This window comes from Protopterus annectens, chromosome 13.part0, assembly GCF_019279795.1.
Source record: "Protopterus annectens isolate FY-2018-M chromosome 13.part0, PAN1.0, whole genome shotgun sequence".
NCBI classification, from domain to species: Eukaryota; Metazoa; Chordata; order Ceratodontiformes; family Protopteridae; genus Protopterus; species Protopterus annectens.
In genome coordinates, this window is record NC_056747.1 from 1,233,226,531 (window position 1) to 1,233,249,201 (window position 22,671).

At 39.1% G+C, this 22,671-nt stretch overlaps 1 protein-coding gene across 1 annotated transcript in view; it reads right to left on the reverse strand.

Annotated features, from left to right (window-relative positions):
* The window catches only part of MYO1D (myosin ID), a 2,136,961-nt gene that overhangs the window by 984,161 nt on the left and 1,130,129 nt on the right, over positions 1 to 22,671 (reverse strand). The window contains exon 13 of the mRNA XM_044055239.1: positions 11,440 to 11,514. Within this exon, the coding sequence (XP_043911174.1) occupies positions 11,440 to 11,514 (75 nt within the window). The remainder of the gene's footprint in view (positions 1 to 11,439; positions 11,515 to 22,671) is intronic.

A 22,671-nucleotide genomic window follows, 5' to 3' on the forward strand; every position in this document is an offset into this window, starting at 1 on the left:
TTGACCAAATCAATTATAACTTGTCTATATTCATTATAAGCAATTTATATTATCTCATGTTTCTTCTTCGGAGATCCCCTCTTTCAAAACAGAAATTACCTGAAAATGTCACATTAAGTATACTGATGTTGAAGAAGGTGCACCTATGTAACTTAAATTACCATAACAGTAGAGGTTTGAACAAGATGACTGCACACTGATCAGTGTCTTGATTTTAGCTCTTCCCAACATGCAAAACTAAAACTGAAAGATAAAGCCAAGAAACTCTGCAAGTTTTAGTTAATTCAGTTACTGGCTAGTAAGTACACTGCCTGGATGCCAGCAAATAAACTCAGCTATAAAGGTGAAGAGAAAACACTGACTGGGAAGAATCCTGCAGCTGTTTAGCAAAAAGCAGTTCAAGCACCATCTCTGGTGCAAAACATGGCTTCCAGTAATTTAGAGGAAAAAATAAGTCAATGTGCTTAGAGCAGATTTAAAACAAATGAAATAGTGAAGGAGTATATCAACTCAAATAACAAAAGGATGAAAACATGTAAGAAACTTTAAACAGCTTTTCAGATGAACTGATAAAACTATAAAAATCAGAGGCCTAAATGAAAAAAAGGCTTGCTGAGTATGAGACTGCTCAAGAAGAATTCCTTCAAAAAATGGCACAGCTAGAGGATATAGTATGCAAGGAAAACCTGAAATTTTTCTGCTGTACCAGAGAAACTGGAATGCACAGATTAATTATATGAAACCGCCAATAAGCAACTGGACTGGTACTCCACAGAAGGATTTGTTAATTGAAAGGGCACTTCATGTGCATGCTCCAAACCTGGTCATGAGAAAGCAACCAAGTCCTACATTAGGAAAGTTGCAATCATACCAGCAGAAAGAACTGAGCCTGACAAAAATGTGGCAAAAGGGCAAAGTATTAAAAATTGGAGACAGTGTAGTGTTTGGAGAAAATAATTATTCACTGTACACTAGGCAGAAAAAAGTAAATTTATCCCAGCAATCAGGCAATGTTGAGTGGCAGGTGTGAGATTCAAGCTGCTGTCCCCAGCTCTCTTTTTTTCCTTGAGGATCAAAGTCATTTTTTTATGCAGACTACGCTAAGAAGGGAATCCAAAAATTTGCCAGCAAAAAAAGTGAGCCATCAAACAAAAGGGGACTCTGCTTCTCATTATTCTGATAATAAAGCTAATATAGAAACTTTACCAGTGAAACCTTTTCCTATGTTCCAAAGGGAAATGATTGAGAGGCAGAAAAAACTGCAGGAGCTGAACTAAAAGAATCAGTAGTACCCTGGACTTGTACCAGAGTCTGGGGTTGGGAGATGGAGATGAACAAGACCAGCAACACTGAAATTAGTGAATAAATGCGAGACTATAAAGCATCAATCAAATTTGTGAAATACGAGTTTACAAGAAAAAGTGGAAAGACTGGACTTTTTTTTGACTTTGCTAAATTTGTGGGGATTGAAACACAGATGCCCCTCTTCATTTCATAAATGTTTGGAAGGACATTAAAGGGAATGAGGAAAAAAGAAAGAAAAGTTAACTAAGTAAAATAATTTCTGTTCGTAACAGTATTTGTATGCAGCATTTCATGATACAAATTGCACTGCAGTTTTGTTGTATGAGATAAAGTTTCTAAAGTAAACAAGTGCCCTTTTTATTATTTTAACATTTTAAGAAATGTAGGCATTACAAACTAAAGAGAAGAAAAGCTGGACAAAAACATGTTTAAATTAATATGCTGTAATCTTGAGTTGTTGACATGGGGAATGTGGTGTAAAAGTGTGCAGATTATAATATATGTAGAGCTGATACGTGTTCTCTCTTACTTTTGCATAGGTGAATGTCTTGATTCAGGCCTTTGACTTAATCTAATAGCAACTTTTTGTGTAAGCAAATAGATAAAAGGGCACTGAATGTAATGAAAAGTTTTCGTTTGGCAGATAAAATGTTCACTGTAAGTAGAGAGGTTTGCAGAGCTGTACATTTGGCACTTGTGTTTCCATGGAGACAAGCTGACTATAGGGGGAAGCAATAAAAGCCAGAACACTTACAATGGCTAAGGTTAATGTTTTCTGAAAGCATGTAAGCTGTTTCTCGCATCTGGGAGGGGAATGAAGATAAGACAATAACAGACAGCAATTAGGGTAAGTAGTAGCACAGGCTGTAACATGTGTCTTAATGTGGATAACCTTAATGTTAAGTTAAGGTATGCCTGTGTGTGTGTGTGTGTGTGTGTGTGTGTGCAACTTTCAGTTTGGAAAAATTGTTCCTATCAGGAGGATTACACTTTACTACCTGAAGATGTACATAGTTTTGTGTGTGTGTTTTAAGTTAACAGCTTATGGGGATTTTTTGTTCAAGGGTTTTCATTAAAACAAAAAGTCTTGTAAAATGTGGTATAGGTAAAAATGGACACAACAAAAAACTTTGTGGATGCCCAGGAACTAGAGGGAAACTTCACTGTAAAAGCAACACTACCACTAGTTCAGCACCACAGTCCTCACGACGTACCAAAATAATTTTATTAAAGCTCACATAAACTGAAAAAATATCAATGGTTTAACGCTTTTGTCTTTATAAATAAGACATCCTCAGAACCATCAATGAAAATACCACACCCCCATTTTCAACCATTCATCGAAAAAACACACCCACTTTTTATCCAATAAATTAATTTAATGATGTTCTTAAGTATTTAACATAACAAAATGACGTAAGTGTATAGGTTCAAATGGAAATGACAAGAAAAAAAGTTATATACTCACCATAATGTTACATCTGTGTTGTTTATTTTCATTCTTCCTCAACTGATGGGACTCAGATCCAACTCAGCCACTTCTTCCAGATCCTCAGATCCAAACTCTCAAGCTCCTCCATTTACCCATAATGCCCTGCCAGCCTAACATATCTCAGATCGAGTCTGCTGCCCATAAGAGTCCATGGATAATACCTTAAGAGAATTCAAGAAGGTATAGAATAAGAAAAGGAGCTGGCGCTCAAACAAGGAACAACAGTTCCCAAAGTGATGCTCTTAGGCTTTTCCAAGAGCAAAGGGAAGGGGTTAAGGAGGGCAGGAAATTGAGAAAGAATGAAAATGGCCTACACAGATGTAATGTTATAGTGAATATGTAAAGTTTTTATCTGATATTGCTATTTTCATTCATTCCTCAAATGATGGAACAGAGTCCCCAGCCAGATGAACCTAGGGTGGTCCTCATAGAAAGATATCACAGAGTACTGTGAAGCCAAAAGCAGCTCTGTTCCTAGAAACCAAATCTAATTTTAATAAGCAATAAAAGTATGAGCAATGGACCAAGTGGCAGCTGCACAAATGCCATCCATGTATGGAAGCCTTGTGGAATGCGCTCTAGGAGGCTTAAGCAAGGACAATATTCGTTTACTACAAAGTAGATACAATCAGTTAACCATTTGGCCAGTGTAACTTTAGACAGTGACTTGCCCAATCTGTTAGGTGAGAAGGATACAAGCAACTGGTCAGCCTTCTGGCAATCTTTGGGTCTCTGGAGAAAAAAATTAAGTTGTCTATGTACATCCAAAAGATAGAGCATGTACTCTCCTTGTTTGAAAAATTTGGAAAGAAAACTGTGAAGTTAATGACCTAGTTGATATTAGACTCAGACGCTACCTTAGGCAAAAAAGATGGGCTGGTCCATAAGGAAACCCTATCTTTGTGAAAAACAAGATAAGGAGGTTGGGAAGATAGAACCTGAAATTTTTCCAGAACTATTAGGGAAGATGGAAATTTCTTCAGAAGATATAGCTAGTGAATGGGATAAAGTGAAAGTGGAGTTTAAAATTAGTGTAAAAAATAACAGAAAGAGACGTGGTTATGAAGTAACAAGAATTAATTAGAGGAGCTGACAAAAGTTAAAGTATTACAGTATAAGGGGACTCACACAATCATAACAAGCACAGCTGCAGAGTGTTAAACAGAAAATAAGGAAGTATTTGGATAATATCAAGAGTTTAGAAAGATTCTTGTTAAGCAGCTTTTTTTTTTGATAATAACCCCTGAGTACAAACACTCTAAGCACAACTTAAGCAACATAAAGTAGAAAGGACTGTTGCCAAATTTAGGGAACCTATAACATGAAAAATAACACCCTGTACAGATATTTCAGAAATTTTATTAAAATTTGTATAAAGCATAGGAATGTGGTAATCAAGAAAAAGCACAAATTGAAATATTTATGGAAGACTTACGTTTACCAAGGTTAGAGGTAGGTGAGACAACTACAATAGGAGCAGATAAGATAAAAATGGTGACATACAATCAATCTACAGGAAAGTCTCCAGGTATAGATGGAATTCTTACAGAAATCTGGAAGCAAGGAAGAAAGTGATACAGATCTGGTATGATTTGTTTAGCAATATTTTAAAAGCAGAGGAAGCACCAACATCCTGGAAGAAAGCTGTGGTGTCTGCATTACCAAGAAATGGTAAAGACCCATCAGACCCAGCTTCATATAGGCCCATTTCAATTTTAAACCATTATTATAAAGTGTTGCCAAAATTGACAGGTATGGATCAATGTTATTTTGTAGAGAGGAGGCAAAAATTTAACAACATTAATAAAACAATTATGATACAGAGTGAAGCAAAGTGTAAGAAAATACCATTGTTGTTGATGGGTCTTGATACGGCAAAAACATTCAAAAGAGTAAGCTGAGATTTTGTGTGTGGGGCAATGGAAGCATTTGCATTACCTGATTCAATAATAAGGTTAATTAGGAGGATATATGAAGGACTGGAGGCAAAAAGTAAAGTAGAAGGGTTCCTCTCTGATACATTGTGTCTGAATAGAGGAACCAGGCAGAGGTGTTCTCTTCCCTCTTTGTGATCTGCACTACATTTAGAGCCACTGGCAAAGAAAATAAGGGACTCAGAAAAACAAGTATATAACTGGTATGGTAATTAAGAAAAATTGGCTCTATTTGTAGACATTATTTTGTACCTGATAAAACCAGAAAAGGACATTTTAGTGTTGTGGAACATTCTGAGACAATGTAGCCAAATATAGACAAAATAAAGGCTATAGATGCAAACTATGTACTTATATATGGAATGGTTCAGCAATACCCATATTTAGGGGGTCTATACTACTTCACTGAAGATGCACATCATGAAACAGCATTTCAATGGAAATGCCTTTCATTGAACCCCCCCCCCTGCTAATTATGAAGTATGGGGGAAATTCAAGAAATAAGGAGAGAATGGGATTTTGGATGCAGATCCTTTGGGAGAATAAGAACAACCTCTCAGAATATTACATTCATAAGGTAGTAGTAAGTATTCTAAGAATTAAGAGAATGTGAAAATGATGAAATGATATTCTGCAGATAGGGATGACTGTAGTCAGGAGTACAGAGAATTGGCAAGAGGGGGCTGGAATTCAATGGAGAAAATTGGTAAAGGAACCAAGGTATTGGGAGCCAATACAGGCAGTGAAACGTAATAGAATGGGAAAAGGCCAAGAAGATATTTGGACTGCATGCTAGAGAATACCTTCTGTATCAGGGGTTGACATGACCGTATAGGCAAACAGAAAGGGATGGGCGATCCTACGTGAAAGACTTGCTCTGGTAGACTTGTTAGTTGAATCTAGAACAGAAGCTGCTGTTAAAAGAGGGTAATTAATACAGCATATAAAATATTGCACAATAAATATTGGATAAGCAATTCACAAGGAAACAATAGGAGGGCATATGTATGGCTCCAAAATATGCAACAAACTCTAGAAGATTTAGGTTTTTGATTGGAAGTGTTTGTACAGGTATTTTGTATTCCCCAAAGACAGACCAAAGAACTGTTTTTCTCAGGTAGGTGACAAACGTTGGAGTTGTTTTGGAGAAGAAAGACATAACTAGGAAAGTACAGTTGTGTAAAATCATATCATAACAGTAGATGTCCTTCTCTTAACTGTTGCAATATTCATTAAAATAGGGATCCCCTGCCAAGGGTGGCCCAACATCTGGCCAGTGGACCAAAGCCTTAAGTTGCTCTAAGGTATATCTAAGGTATATCATATATATCGAGCAGCTTAGGGCATAAAGGTGACATCCGGAAGTACCATCCTCATACCTGAGATCTCTAGTAGGAACACCACTCCAAGGAAAACTGAGGTAATCAGTACATCCACAAGAGAAATGGACCAGGAGGCAGAGGGAGGGAGGAAATACTGCAACAGTGAAGAGAAGGACATCTACGTCCTTCCATTTCACTGCTGCACTATTTATTACAACAGAGAGAGTGCCAAAGCTCAGGAAGAAGAGGAGGAGGAGGAAGGACCACCACAGCTCTCTAGCAAGCTATGAATGATGGCCCTAGCAAAACCAGCTCTAGCTCTGGAAATTCCATCCAGCTTGTAGTGCTTGGTATATGTATGCACAGAAGACCAGTTAGCTGCCTCAAGAACAAAGTTAGTATCAAAACCCTTGAGAAAAGCACCAAAAGAAGCCACAGCTCTAGTAGACTGAGCCTTAACAGAAGAAGGAAAGCTCTTAACATGAAAAGAATAACAAAAAAAGAAATGGCATTAGAAATCGAAGAAGAAATAGCTTACTTAGACACAGCCAATCCTAAGGACCTAGGATGAAGGGAAACAAAGAGCTGATCAGATTTACGAAAAGTCTTAGTCTTATCCAAATAAAATCTGAGTTGTCAATGCACATCCAAGGTGTGCAGCACTTCTAACTAGCAGACTGTGGAGAAGGGAAAAAGTGGGCAAATGAATAGACTAAGAGAGAATTCATTCACCACCTTGGGCATAAAAGAAGGATTAGTACGCAAGGACACCCTGTCCTTATGGAACACCAAAAAAGGAGGACAAATTATAAGGGCTTGAAGCTCAAACACCCGTCTAACAGAAGTAAGGGCCAACAGAAGTACAGTCTTTCAAGAGCAATGTTGCAAGGAAGCTGAAGCTGCAGGCTCAAAAGGAACTCAAGTCAAATTTTCCAAAACAAAAATACTACTGTACTAAGTTCATTGACTACTATCATGTGGATTGAAAGTATATTATATTTTCTAAAGTCTATTATTATTTTCTGTGACTGAAAGTATATTACTGAGAATTCCATATGCATCTATTCAACTCTGCACTTGCTTTTATACTTGTGCATGTATAATATGTTGTTTGTTCTGTCTAACTGTGGAGCTTTCCTCCCCGGGCCTCCACTAAAAATAGGCTTCTGACCCACTGAACTTTCCTGGTCAATAAATAAATAAATTAAGATCCCAGGGAGGAGGAACAGGCTTCCTGGAAGGCCTAATATGAAGAACACCTTTAAGGAAGCTAAAGGAGGAGATAAAGAAAGAGAAACAGAGATAGATGATAAGTTGGGCTTAACAGAGGAATAAGCCAATCCAGCACTGAGCAGCTCACACAGGTAAGACACAACCAAAAGAACACCAAAAGAAAGTGGATCCAGGTTACAGGAAAGACACTAAACAGAAAACCTCTTCCATTTGGATACATAAAATTTGGGTTTCCTGGCATCCTGCAGTACCCTAAGCATGTCCTCAGAAAAAAAGGTGTCTATGTGGAATCAAAATCTTATCACCCACAGTATCACTTGAAGAGTGGACAAGTGGGGATGGATGAGAGATCCCTTATCTTGTGTGAGTAGGTCCACCCTGTGAGGTAACTTGTGATGTTTTCCCTTGGCTAAATGCAGAAAAAGAGGGAACCAATGGTGTCTCAACCAATAGGAAATCACCAACAAGATTTTGTGAGCATCTGGCTGAATTTTGAATAAGACTTTTGGAATGAGGGGAAGGGGAGAGAAAGAATAAAGAAACATCCCCTTCCAAGAAAAAGATAGGGCATCCACCTAACAAACTAGGAACAAAAAAAGAGGAAGTTGTCTGTTCAGATGGCAGACAAAAATATCTGTTGGAGGAGTACCCCACTGGTGGACAATGTCCAGAAACACATCCTTGTGAAGCATCCATTGGTGGGATTGAGTTAAGGACTTGCTCAGAGTGTCTGCCACAATATTTGACCTGAGGGAATGTGAACTGCCTGAAGAGTCACTTGATACTGGAAAGCACGTTCCCACACCAGGAGTGTCAACTGGCAAAGAAGATAAGATCCTGATCCCCCCTCCCCCAGTTTTCTTATATACCACATCACAATGGTATTGTTTTGTAAACATCTTGAGAGGTCCCAGGGAGAAGAGAGGATGAAAAGCCTGCATAGCCAGAAAAAGAGCTGTCATCTCTTTGATGTTGATGTGCTCTTTCTGTTGAAGACGCGACCAAATGCCCTGCACTTTTAGGGATCCAAAAGCTGCTCCCCATCCCACACCCGAAGTGTCTGCAAAAACTCCTGAGAGGAAAGAGGGGGATGAAAAGGGAGCCCTGGATTTAGAGACAACTGCTGAATCCACTACTGAAGTTCCTTCTTGAGACAAGGCAAAAGAACTACAAATTTGAGGGGATGCACATGTTGAAGCCAAACTGACTTTAGAAACCACTGACATTTTCTCATGTGAAGTTTGGCCAGACAGAACATAGGAATGGTGGAGGCCATAAACCCCAGAACTCTCACAAATTCCCTGGGTGTTAAAGAAGCCAGAGGAAGAAGAATTTTGAAAAAAGGAAATGAGTGTTAAGACCTTGGGAGGAGGCAGGGATGCCAGCATAGGCACAGTCTGCAGCCTACACCACAGAAAAACATGATCCAGAGAAGGAGTCAGAAAAGACTTTTTGAAGTTTATTGTGGCCCACAGACTTTGCAGAAGGGAAATGGCAAACTGAAGATTTTACAACATCATCTCTGGATGCCTGAAACAGGAGGTCATCCACATTAAGGAAAGACTTGGATACACTGAAGCCTGCATAAAGCAATCACAGGAGCAAGGCATTTGGTGAATACCCCTGGGGCAATAGAAAGGGCAAAGCAGAGAGTTGAAAATGCCAGGAAGCAATAGAGAAACTTATAAACTTCCTGAAAAGGGGATGAAAAGGGATATGGAGATAACCATCCTTGACAAGCAGACACACCAAATAAGCTTGAGAAAGCAAAACATGGAACAAAGACTGAAGGGACAACATTTGAAAAGACGGCACTTTCAGAAAAGTGTTTAGATGAGAGAGGTGTAGACTTAGTCTCCAGGTACCCTCTTTTCTGAGCACTACAAACATTCTGGAGTAAAAACCCCTCCCCCTTTGGGACACAAGTACCTCTTGAATAGCACCCTAAGTCAAAAGATTGCAAAGCACCCCTGGAAAAAAGGATAGCTGTTCCTGAGGATTTCCTATAAAAGGGGGAAAAGTCTTCCAGAACATGAAATACCCCTGGCAGATAATGGAAAGAATCCAGAATTCCTGAGTAATCTTCAGCCAAGCTGGAAGAGACAGAGAGAGGCAAAGAGAAAAGTGGCTGGGAAGAATAGGATAGTCAGCCAGCACCTGGTTTATTAGGAAAAAGAGACTTCAGAGAAAGAAGTCTGAGTAACCTTCGTAGGAAGAACATGCTTGCCACCCTTTTAACGCTCAGAAGGAGGGTGAGATTGCTTACAAACAACAGCTGACTTACTGGGGTAATTTTTCTGAAATTTAGGCACAGGAGAAAGGAGCAGATGTTTAAGTTCCTATGAAACCTTGCCCTTATCCTGAAGGGACTTAAACCACCAAAGCTGACTTAGTCTGCTCATTTCATACTGACTAATGGTTTGTATGCTTGAAAGGTGTCCTGAAGCTTTAGAAGCTGGTTGGCTCTTATATTCTTAGCAGAATATAACCCATATAGTTTAGACTACTGCATCAATGACCCATATGAATAACATCACAGTGGATCAGCCAACTGCCCTCATGCTGCACGCAGAAGGGTATTTATTTTTGCAGCTAACCTTTACTGCCATGGGCAGTGATATCCAAAGACATGAGCAAAGTGTTGTGTACATTTATGCCTCTATTCAACCTACAATGCAGTCGGCCTACAGCCATCACTGACATAAGATTCCTCTTGACATGTTCTGCAAAAATCACTAGGGTTCTCAGTTATACCCCCATTCCTTGCCCTCCTCACAGCATAAGATAACTAGTTCTTAGTTAACGTTACAGCACCTAGTACTCTAGTCCAACTTGAATAGCTGGTAGTAAAGACATTTAACCTTTTTTTCTAGTGGGCCAGTATCTCAAACACTCCCTAAATTTAAAAGATTATAAAATGTATCTTACATATAACTAACACTGTGTAATGTGGCTAATGGGATACACACTGCACACCCTGCTGTACAGGTTCAGGATATGTCTAAGGCAATCTTCATATAGTCACTGTTACAGCAATTTTACTTTACCGATACTACCAGCTGGACCAAACATTTTCACTTCTGTCAAAAATAGTCAGACAGTGACCTTCTGTCACAGTCCACAAAATACTGAACCACTGCTGCTCAGACTAACAGCAACATTTTGAACCACTTATTGTGAAGCAAATGTTACTCTTGGTTCAAACATTTTTATGGCATTTTCCTCAATTGCAGCTACAGACAGAACCACAAACAAAACTAGGTTCAAGCAAGTAAACTGTTAAGCTTAAATGTATCACTTTCAGACAAATGTCAACTATCCCATTTATTCACCTCACTGACAGAATATGTAGCAGTAATAACTCTTGTGTTTCTTCTGTGCACCACCTTAAAAAGTTGCAGTTGTGCTTTTCCACTCACTGTACTGGTATTAATTCTTCTTCCCTATGCCTCCATCCGTTATCTGGTCTATCAGCTTCTCCTTGTCAACCTCAGACTACCTAATACAACCTGGGCTGGTCGTGGAACCTCAGGGCATCGGGGGGGGGGGGTGCTGTCTCTTTCTGCCAGAGGGGATTTACTTATTTTTTATGACCTACTCATTGCCCCCACCCTCTGCTGCTTACAAAGAGTTATCCAAGAAGATGACATGCAATGGGGGCATGCTGCATTTCATTCTACTTTTGCAGCAATTCAGCCAAGTCTCCACACTTTTTTCCTCTTTGAACTACTCTTCCATTTGGCAATGTCTCCAGTTTCCACCAGAAATCACTGACAAGAATGCCCGTGCATCTCTCTAGTCCCCCAGATAGGTATACCCATCTCTCCCTGCCACTCCCTCAGTTGCCCAGGTTGGCTCGGTTGTTGTCAGGCCTTTATCCCCTCTATTCCACCAGAGCAGCCTTGAAGCAATGTCTGTTGTCAATGTCATGTAACTTTCATGGTGTCATTCATACTTTACTTGTTGTAATGTCTATTACTAAAGTATTGTTGTACCCTTGTGGTCTGGGTTACAGATTGGTGGGGTCCCTTGACCAATCCACTACCTTTTTAACAAACTGTAAATAAAAAAATAAATCAATAAACAAACAAATAAATAATCAAACAAACAAAACACCTAAGAAATTAGCCCAGACCATCGCTGTATACCATACCTGTTATACAAAAGCCGTTTGAAATCCTGGAATAGCGTATCCTTATTTTTGTCAATAAATCCAACGACTGAATACCTACAAAATGACAATACAAAGCAAAAGTGAGATTTAAAATTATGAAAACACAAAATCTGCTCACAGATATTTGTAGATGAATATGGGCCTCAACCAACTTTATTTACACAATAATACATACACAAACTTGCCTGAAATAGCAAAATAACTAACTTGCAGAACTACAAATATTTAATATTACATATACTGGACACATATGCCAATTAGTCTGATTTTATCTTAACAAAAGTTCTCCATACGGAAGACAGAAAAAACACCACATGGTGCTTCCAATCTATGGCCAATCCAAATGCAAGACTTAATAATTATGTGAATTCCAACAATGTCGTTCCAGCTATATTGTTAATTTTCTTGCGAAAATAGCATCAATATAAAACATTCTCACAGTGCATGTCAATTACCACTAGGAACTGCAGGCTGGCTCAGTTAACTATATTTAAACCGCTCTGGCATTTGACAAAGAAATGCAAATGAATTTCCTAACAAGCCACAACAGTTCATTGTGTAAGAAGGCAAAAGCATGTCAGTTTTTCAGATCACAATAGTTTGTGTGCGTGTGCAAAGATGCACCTTTGTGAAAATAAAATACAGTAACGCTCCTGTGCATCACAATACACTGCACAGCAAATCAATAACAAATGACCACTGTATGAAAGTTACAGTGCTGCATCAAGACTGGCTATTTATGTTTAACAAGAGTAGTGTACTGATGAAACCATACATTTTATAGGCACATCCTGGGTAAACTGCTTCACAAAAAAAATCATACAATTTAAAAGTGAAGATTAGCATACAGTGCAAAAAAAATTACATAGGCAGTGAACAGTAGTAAGGAAAAGAGCAATACAGGCAGTAAAAAGAAAGACTGATCCTTATGAACCACAGTGGATGTTGTAATAGTAGCTCTCCATAACTGTTAACTAGTAATATGACTAGAAGCAAGCAAAGTAGAGGGTGACTGTGAGGTTAAGGGACAGAGAATGGGATGTGCTTAAGTGATATGACCATTTTTGAGGCAGGTGCAGTAGGACGTTTTGAAAAGGTATTATTTTAGATGTCAACAGAAAGTTGGAAATGAGATAATGTTCTTTAAGTAGAAGGGGAGAGATTGCCAAAGTGTGGGGAGCTAGACAACATGTTTTACTGTTGCAAGTTGGTTGTGGTAGTTAGGTGGTTTGGAGCTCATTGTAACTTCTAAGGTTTGTGTTATTTTGCATGCTAAAGTGGATTATGTTTGTAGGTGGATTAATCTGAAGAGCTGAGTCTCAATTAAGAGGTCATCTTTATATTTAATGGGGATCCAGTTTGCATGGATAGAATGAAGCAAAGATGCTCTTCAGAGGTGGCATTTGAGATGAAAAGGCACATTTTTTTAACGTACTTGCTACCGTCCAAGTTTGAATTTTAACACTACTTTATCTGTAAGGGAGTGGCAACAGAAACATACATTCCTTTCAGACTGGACTTGGCTCCCATCATATCATTACTTCGTGGTGTTTTCCAGAAATGCCACTATCTGCAGGTTTGAATTCTGAGCGACAGGGCCAGGGAAGTACCAGACATTCTGCTTGGTTGTTGCTATAGTGACTGCATACGTTCCAGTAATAATCATCCCGAGACACCACTCCAGAGGTCAAATACTGTGCCTCTCTTGCTCTAAAGTCCCAGCACACAGAAGCAACTCTGAACAGTCTCTGGTACCTTGGATGAGTTCCACGGACTTTTTTTTACCTCTCTGAAAAGGTAGGTTTATTCTGTTTTACTTGTCTGTTGGATTTTACATTTTTACAGCGTGGAAGATAGAGAATAATAATTATTTTAGCTCTATTTTAGTTATGGAATAGTAGGTATTGAGGCAATATTTTCCAGTAAAACTTTATGCCTGTTGCAACACACAGTTTTACATTCCATTGTGCAATATCATACCTTGTTTGTACATTTATTTTCTCAAACTGTATTACTCAATTTAATTTTCTCTTAGTAAAATTTTATTAAGTGTAAAATGTAACTAATTATTTTATGAATTGATAGAAGGGTAATGCTAGCTACTGGTAAATGACTATGAAATTCACTTTTGAAAAGAAAAAAAAAACTGCTCAGCTATACCTTACAATTGTTTTTTATGTTTTATTTGGATGATTGTAATAGTGTTGCCTATGAAAAACGTTTTCAGAATGTATAGTGTGAGAACATCTGTACACCAATTTGCTTGATAACAAGATATTAAATGGAATAATGAAACAGTCTAAAAAGAGCCAATCTCAGGAAGCTACTTTCTCACTGAATGGTTATCTGAAAGGAAGACCTGGAATCATGAACTGAGGGGCCCAGTCAAGGCAAATCTGTAGAGTATAACATGAGGATTATACCTTATGACAATACTTGTTTTAGAGTTGAAAGTTCGGTCTGGGAGAGGCCTGCAGACTGGAACTTTGGTTTTGGTTTTAAGGCAGCCTGTAACCTAGAAAGGTTGTGTAAAAGGGACACTGTTATGAAGGTGGTGCTTAGTTTATTTTTAAAACTGGAAAGCCAAGTGGGCTAACATTTTAGTTGCTGGATTTGAATAAAACTGTTTTTACATATGTCCTACCTCCAGTGTCTTTTTGGAACTTAACTAGAGGCAGTACAGTAATAAAGCAAGAGGTAAGATTGTAGAACTGAAAGTTTTTACTAGGTTCTCTTGGAAATTAATGTGTGTGTGTGTGTGTGTGTGTGTGTGTGTGTGTGTGTGTGTGTGTGTGTGTGTGTGTGTGTGTGTGTGTGTGTGTGTGTGTGTGTGTGTGTGTGTGTGTGTGTGTGTGTGTGTGTGTGTAGAGTTTTATTTAGTTACAATTCAGTTACTGTGATTAATTGGCACGGTATGTCACTGAGCTCAGAGTGAGGAGGATAAGGGCATGGGAAGCCAGGACCTACAACTCTGCCACTTGTTGACAGTTTGGAACTTATTTGGGTGTGGATGGCATGACCCTATACTTCCACAGCAACAGTTTACATTTTCTTAGTTACTTAAACTGATTTATATACCTATGTACAATTTTTTTTATCTTTGGTGGTGGTTGTTCAAAAATATTTCTAAGGGTAATGAAGTGGATCAGAGGACTGTCCCTCATGGAACCCTATGCAATCCCATAATCTACTACATCGCAGTGAGCATTTTGCTTTATAAACTTAGCTAAGTACACTGACAGACAGTAATGACATACATTGTGTGTACAAGTGAATGTAGCTGTACATTTTTTTTAAGGCTGGATGGTTACTTTTAGTTGAAGTTTTATACTGTTGCTGGATGCTGCATATCTTTATCTATCGTCCAAGTAAAACTACAATTTTGTCTCTCTGGATCAAAAAACACTTTGCAACAGCAATTTAGTTTCTTTACAATTAATATGCAATTATATCACAGTGCTGTACCGATCTGTTCAGATTCTTTCTAAAATAGATTCCAGAAAGCACTTCAAAAAGCACTGCTATCAGAATCAGCTTTGAGAAAGGGATAGTGACTCAGTGGTATTTTTAGTTATTTAGCAACCTCTCCCCGCGGTTGGATGGGCATTTGAAAGACATGCGTAAATGGGCGTGCCTTCGTTGAAGGTTGGACGTCAAGGTGGCACCTCGGCGTTCGTGAAAATCTATTGCCAATCATTAGCGGACCGGAGTTCCGCTGTGGCGACCCCTAATCGGGAAAAAGCCGAAAGAACAACAACAACTGAATAACATAAAGGGGATTAAAGAGGGTGGGATTCAGCATAAACGGGTAAGGTCTTTACCTTATAGACAAAAGGTACAGGGTTTGATTCTGATCTCAGGTTAATAGTTAAACTTAAAATGGCCCTTTAGATCAGTTAGCCTAGTATTCAACCCTGAAAAAGTTCATTAAGGAGGCAGAGGTTGGCATAATGATTGAAGTGTTTACTTCAAAGGTACAAGGTACATGGTTAGATTCTAACCTTTTGGAGAAATTGACTAGACTTAAAATGGACCACAAGGGCAACTAGTTTAAGTCACAGTAATAATGTTCTTCATCTAAATGATATTTGATTAAAAAAAAACATACAATCAAGTCCTGCGCTGATCATCTAGATCTAAAAAGAACACCTGTCATCCTGTGTGAGAAATAAGCCAACAGTTCTCAGAAATAAACTGGAAAGGAAGACTAAAGATGAGCATTCCTCTTGACTGCTATGTAGAGTTAGCTAAATAGCACTGATAGAAGATCACAATAATTAGTGACAATAAGGACTAACACCAAATTGGAAATGGTGTTGCTGGTGGTAGGTGTGTTTTTTTATTAATCATGCATGAACCACATGGCACTACAAATGAATGAGTATGCAAAAACTATTATGTAAGATCTTAAGACTATGTCGGCAATCTCTTGGTTCACTGATGGTCAAAATAAATCAGCAAATGCACATCACTTACATGAGAAGAAACAATTCATTTAATATATTTATTTACTAACAGAAGAAATCAATTGCTCCACTTCAAACACTTTTCTAACCATGGCCTGTATCACAATATCAGGGTAAATTAATGCATGTGAGGGGAAAATCAGAGCAGCCAATCAGCTAGGATGTTTTTGGGAGGTGGGAGGAAATGGGAGTGTCTGGAGAAAATAACCAGGAGTGTCTTCAAAAAACAAAACTTGTTAATAAACAAAATGAACAACCTCAGCCACTTATTCCTTGAGAAGTACTATACTTATCTCCAGTGACTAAGATAACATGACAGAAGGCAAACTATGGTAGAAAAAAAGAAGTTATGTATAGGGTTACCATATGTCCGGGTTTCCCCGGACACGTCCTCTTTCTGGGTTCCTGTCCAGACGGTTTTTGAAAATTCTGCGATTTGTCCAGGTTTTTCAAAAACCTGGACAAATTGCAGAATTTTCAAAAAACAGATATTCCTATTTCAGTGGGATTGTCCTGGGATCAGCAGTCCGATCCAGAGTCCCGCATTGCCGGTTACAGTCCTGGCAAAACAGCCTCCACTTCGTTTTTTTTTTTTGATTGGCCAGTACACCGGTATGCCGGCCAATCAAAAAATTGCAAAACAGAGCTCTGTTCAATGCGGAACGGCTTGATGTTCCGCACTGAACAGAAGAGGGCCCGCTCTGCAAGTTTCTGACTGGCTCATATACCAGCATACGGGCCAATCAAAAATCACCAAACACGGAGCTACTTGTCTTTAATATGGAACTGCGATGTTCTGCATTAAAGACTAAAGACCCCCCCTGTTTTTTTTTTTGGTCTTCACCTAGTATGAAAGACCTTTTGTCCTGACCCGGCCAGTCAAGAATCTGGCAACCCTAAGAGGACGAGAAAATACGCACTGGTATAATACCAGCACATATTTTTTCATCCTCTTTTTCATATAACCAAATATGATAACCCTAGTTATGTAGTCACCATAACGTTTCATCTGTGCTGTCAATCTTCATTTATCCTTGACCTCTGGGCTTGGTTCTGAAATCGGAACTGACTCGGCTACTTTACCCTGGTCCCCCCTCCAGGGAGTCCCAGGGAGGCGTTCAGCTTCATGATCAGCCCTTGGGACTTCTATACGCTTCCCCCCACCAATACCATTAGTCCCTCAATTTCTGAAGGAAGCAAACAGGTTAAAGAGCAAGGTGATCCTCATTGCCTCATTCTGGGCTTGACAGATTTGGTTTTCCATCCTCTGGCCTCAACCGATTCAGCAACCGTGGACTCTTGACCCAGCTTCAGATCTTCTGTCAAATCCACACGGACTAGTTCACCCATATCTTCAGAGCCTAAAGCTCACAGCGTGGCTTCTCCACTTCCAGTGATTGCCAGGCATAACATTACGTCATCTCCAATCCGTAAGATTATTTTGGTTTCGCATAAACCTACCACTAGAAACCTTTATTGCAGTAAATGGAATAAATTCTCATACTGGGCACATATTAATGACATTGATCCCTTTTCAGCCCCTGTAACAAAAATTTTAAAGTTTCTGACATTTCTTTTTAAAGATGGAGCTTCTGCTTCTACCATCAGGATTCAACTAGTGGCCATGCTGAATTTTCACAAGCCTGATTAATGCCTTATAAACTTTGCAAGGCCTTTTTGAAATGAGCCTTGATAATGAGGCCTCCTTATAAAGAACCATATGTTCCCTGGGATCTCAACTTGGTTCTTCAAACTTTAATATACCCTCCTTTTGAGCCTGCAGCCACTTGTGAACTAAAGTACTTGGTCTTGGAAAACAGCTTTACTAATAACTATTACCTCTGCCAGAAGAATTCCAGGCACTATCTTGTAAATCACCATGTTTGACCTTTCACCTGGATGGAGTTTTTATAAGGACTAATCCATCCTTTCTAACAAAGGTTGTGTCGAAGACCAATATTGATCAGAACATAAATCTGCCAGTTTTCTTTCCAAAATTTTCAAATAAAGGTGAATTACCGGGTGTGGCAGTGGGAGCAGCATGTGCTCCCATTTATGCCAGTAGTGTGCTGTTTAGATGGGAATTGGTTATTTTGTTTCAACTACCATTATTTACGGTGTGTAAAGCATATTTTTGATATCTTGATGATTTATTGACTTTATGGCAAGGTGACCATGACCAGTTTTAAGAGTTTCTGGGTCAAATGGAAGCAAGTACTGATTTTTTTTAAAGTTTACGTATCGTACAGGTTTTGATGAAATTAATTACTTGGATATAAAAGGTCACCAGATGGTAGTTTTGAAACCAGGAAAACTACCTTTTGTAATACTTTTTTTTTTCTCTAGTTGCTACTAAATGATTTTATCAGAAAAAAATGAATAGTTAAAAGTCAGTTTGTTAGAGTGTCTAGATTAACATCAGATGACAACATCTGTCAAGATGAATTTTTGGTGTTGAAAAAGATGTTTCTAGAGCGGAATTATCCAGCCTCATTGTTTAATAATATTGCAATGTAGGTATGGACGGAAAGACAAGGTGGGTATGGTCCCATTATTAAATATGGGGTGATCAAAAAAATGGTTGCTAGCAGCAGTGATGTCTGATTTTAAAATACACAGTAATATGGTTCTACATTATTCACTGGACGTTAAGGCTACTGACATCATTACTGCTGAAAATTGGTTTATTTTTGATTGTGATGAAGCTACTAAATGATTCAGTTGGGATTAAACCTACATTTACTTATAAAAAGAAGTATAATAAAGAACATTTTGGAAAATCCACCTATTAGCACCACTGGGATTTGGTCAGTGACTCATAAATGTGATAGATGCCACCAATGTAAGTATACAGAAAATGAATATAAAGGATGGCTCTATGATAAAATAAGAAGCTATACAAAGGATGGAAGATTCAACTGTCATTCAGATAAGGTGGCTTATCTCATCTTTTGCACTCAGTGCCAAGCTTTCTATACTGGTAAAACCATTAATGCTATTAATCAAAGAATTTAGCAACATATTTACAACTTACAATGCTTGGACAATAAGAGCTCTCTTGCGAGACACTCCCTTATATGTAAAGGGTTTATTAAGTTCAAGTTTTTTATTCTTTAACAGGTTTACACCATGACTTATTCAGGTGACTCGAAAAACAGACCATTACAAAGGGAGATATTTTGGTAGCTAAGACGTGATGCCGCCACTCCATCAGGTATAAATGATTCTATATCCATTATTAGTGAGCTCAAGTTTAGATCATGTACATTTTAATTGTTTTTTTTTTTTTTTTGAGTGGTCTCTATGTAATTTTAAATTAGCTTTTTGTGATTGGGTAGATTCTTAAATTGTTACAGCATGATTGTTTATTGTGGGAGGTGTGTATTTCTTGGTTTATTCAAATTGGAATGTTGCTATGTTTAAATGGGTCTGATGATGTCTTCAGAATTTGAAGACAGAAGCGCTTAACCTTTTTTAACTGTGTTTATTAAACATTTATTTGGTTCTGTTCCTCAGCCTCCCTGGTTTTGTTTTATTATTTATCTGATGTTATCAAACTTCATTTATTCCTTGACCTGTGGGCCAGAGTCCCCAGCTACTTTTATCCTGGGTGGACTCGAGGAAGAATATTCCTCAGCACCATAGAACCAAAGGATGCTCTTCCCTTGGAGGCGAAATCCAATTTGAAATGATTAATAAAGGTATGTGGGGTAGCCCAAGTTGCTGCTGCACAAATGTCATCTAAGGAAGCTCTTTAATGAAAAACTGCAGAAGTAGCTATTCTTCTGGTAGTATGTGTTTTAACAGATCCAGGTAATATAACATTATTTTTGTTGTATATGAAAGATATGCAATCTTTCAACCATTTAGAAAGCGTAACTTTGGAAACCAGTCTATCTAGTCTAGCACTAGAAAAGGCAATAAGTAGTTGATCAGACTTTCGGAAATAAGTAGTTGATCAGACTTTCGGATAGATTTTATTCTATGAAGGAAGAAACACAATTGTCTGTGGACAGCTAATAAGTGCAAAGAATATTCACCTTTATTTGAAAATCTTGGAAAGAAAACTGGCAAATGTATGGTCTAAATTAATATTGATCTTCAACACAAGCTTTGGTAGAAAGGATGGATTAGTCCTTAAAGAAACTCTATCCTGGTGAAAGGTCAAAAATGGTGATTTACAGGACAGTGCCTGAATCTCAAACTCTTCTGGCAGAGGTAATAGCTATTAGTAAAGTGGGTTTCCAAGACAAGTACTTCATTTCATAAGTGGCTGCAAGCTTAAAAGGAGGGTATTTCAAAGTCTGAAGAACCAAGTTGAGATCCCAAGGAACATACGGTTCTTTATAAGGAGGCCTCAGCATCAAGGTTCCTTTCAAAACGACCTTGCACAGTTTATGAGACATTAATGAGGGATCCTGTAAATCATTGAGAAAATTCTAAATGGCCGCTAGTTGAATTCTGATGGTAGAAGCAAAAGCTCCATCTTTAAAAAGAAATGTCAGAAACTCTAAAATTTGTGTTATAGGGACTGAAAAAGGATCAGTGTCATTAATATGTACCTAGCATGAAAATGTATTCCATTTACTACAATAATGTTTTCTAGTGGTAGGTTTATGAGAAGCCAAAATAATCTTACGGACTGGAGATGACAAAATGTTATGCCTGGCAATCATTGGAAGTAGAGAAGCCATGCTGTGAGCTTTAGATTCTGAAGATTTGGGTGCACTAGTCCCTCTGTTTGGGACAGGAGATCTACAGCTTGGTCCAGGAGTGCACGATTGCTGAATCAGATGAGGCCAGAGGAAGGGGAACCAAATCTGTCAAGCCCAGAATGGGGTAATGAGGATCACTTTGCTCTTCAACCTGGTTGCTTTCTTCAGAAATTGAGGGATTAATGGTATCTTGGGGGGGGAGCATATAGAGGTCCTGAGGGCCAATCGTGAAGGTGAGCGTCTCTCTGGGACTCCCCCAGAGGGGGGACCAGGGCAAAGTAGCTGCTGCACTTATTTTGAGGTGATGCAAGGCTGGCTCCAGCAGCAAAAAATCATCTGTGCCATCTTCAGGTTGAGAGATCACTCGAGTCATGAGGATGCATCTGCTTCTGCTTGTCCGCTATCACACTGGAAGTCCCTGGGATGTGCATTGCTATTAGAAAGTGGTTGGAAGACACCACTCACTCCCAAACTCTGAGTGCTTCTCAACAAAGGGAATAAGACTTGGTTCTTCCCTGTTTGTTGATGTACCAGACGAGCAACATGTTTTCTGTCTGGATCACAATTGTCCCTGGAGGATGGACGGCTTGAAAGGCCTGTAACACTAACAGGACTGCCCTCATCTCTAGGACATTGATATGCAAGCTGGCCTCTGTAAGTGATCAAGATCAAGTGCCTTGGACTGTCTTGCCCATATAATGCCCTCCCAATCTGGAAGGTGGCTGTGGTCACTATGGCCTGGGGGTGGGGTTGTATGAAAGGCCTTCTTGTTAAAATATCTGTGGAAACAACCCACCAGCAGATAACCCTTTTGCAACAGTTGGTTGCTAAAATGTGATGCAACATCGGTTGCTGAAGAATAGACCATTGGGATGCTAGAAGCCATTATAGGATCCTCGTATAGAATCTTGCTAAAGGTACCAAGGTAATGGCCGCTGCCACAGAACTCAGAGCCTGCAGTACTGTCTTGCTGCTGCTGATTCTTCTGACTTGAGATTTGATCTTTTCTACATGGGGAAAGGGAAGGGAAGCTATGCAACCGTTCATATTTGCTCCTATAAATTCCAGATTCTGTGTTGGAATCACATGAGATTTCTCATGGATTATTCAGATTCTGGGGTCAGCTCAAAACTGAAGGATGTAATCTCTTGATTTTTCTAAGAGATGCCTGGTGGGAGCAGTGATGAGCCAGTCATCTAAATAAGGAAACATTCAGCGTCTTGTGTAGTCTAAAATGAGACACTACCACCACCATGCATTTGGTGAACACCCTGGGGGCTGTGGTGAGGCCAAAGAGCAGGTATTGATAGTGACTGGCTCCCAGCCAGAAGTGGAGAAATTTCCTGGAGTGCTTGTCCATCTCAATGTGGTAATACACATCTTGGAGATCTACTGAGCACATCCAATCATCCTTTCCTAAAAAGGGAATGACGGACTGAACAGTGACCATCCGGAACAGATTTGTTCAAAACACTGAGATCTAAGATCAGTCTCCAGTCCCCTGTCTCCTTTGGCACTAAAAAGAATCTTGGGTAATTTCCGGATTCTTTCTGGTCTGGGGGGACAGTTTGAAGGACTCTCTTTTCTAGCAGTTTTTTTTAATTTCTCAAACTGCTGGTTCCCTCTCACTGGGTGGAACATTGGGAATCCTTTTGAATATTTTGGGAAAGGAGTGGAAGGGAATGGTGTATCCTCTGGTAATCATTTGCAATCAAACATGTGAAGTTATTGTCAGCCAAGCTTGTTGGTGAAAGGATAATTCTTCCCAGACTGCTTCCATAGGTAAGCAATTGGGCCTCCTTTCAGGAGATCTGATAGAATTTGGCTGGGAAAGAGTCCCTGGAACCCTGAGATTTTGTGGGTCAACTCTGTTGCGTGGATGGTGTCTTCCATTGAAACTCCCCCATCTGCCTCTGGGGGAGGTAACACCATGCGTGTCCTGGAAAGGCCCTTGGGATTTTTGGAACCGCATTTTCCCACTCCTCTGGTTCCTAGAGAATGACCGTTGAGGGATGGAAAAGGTTACGCTC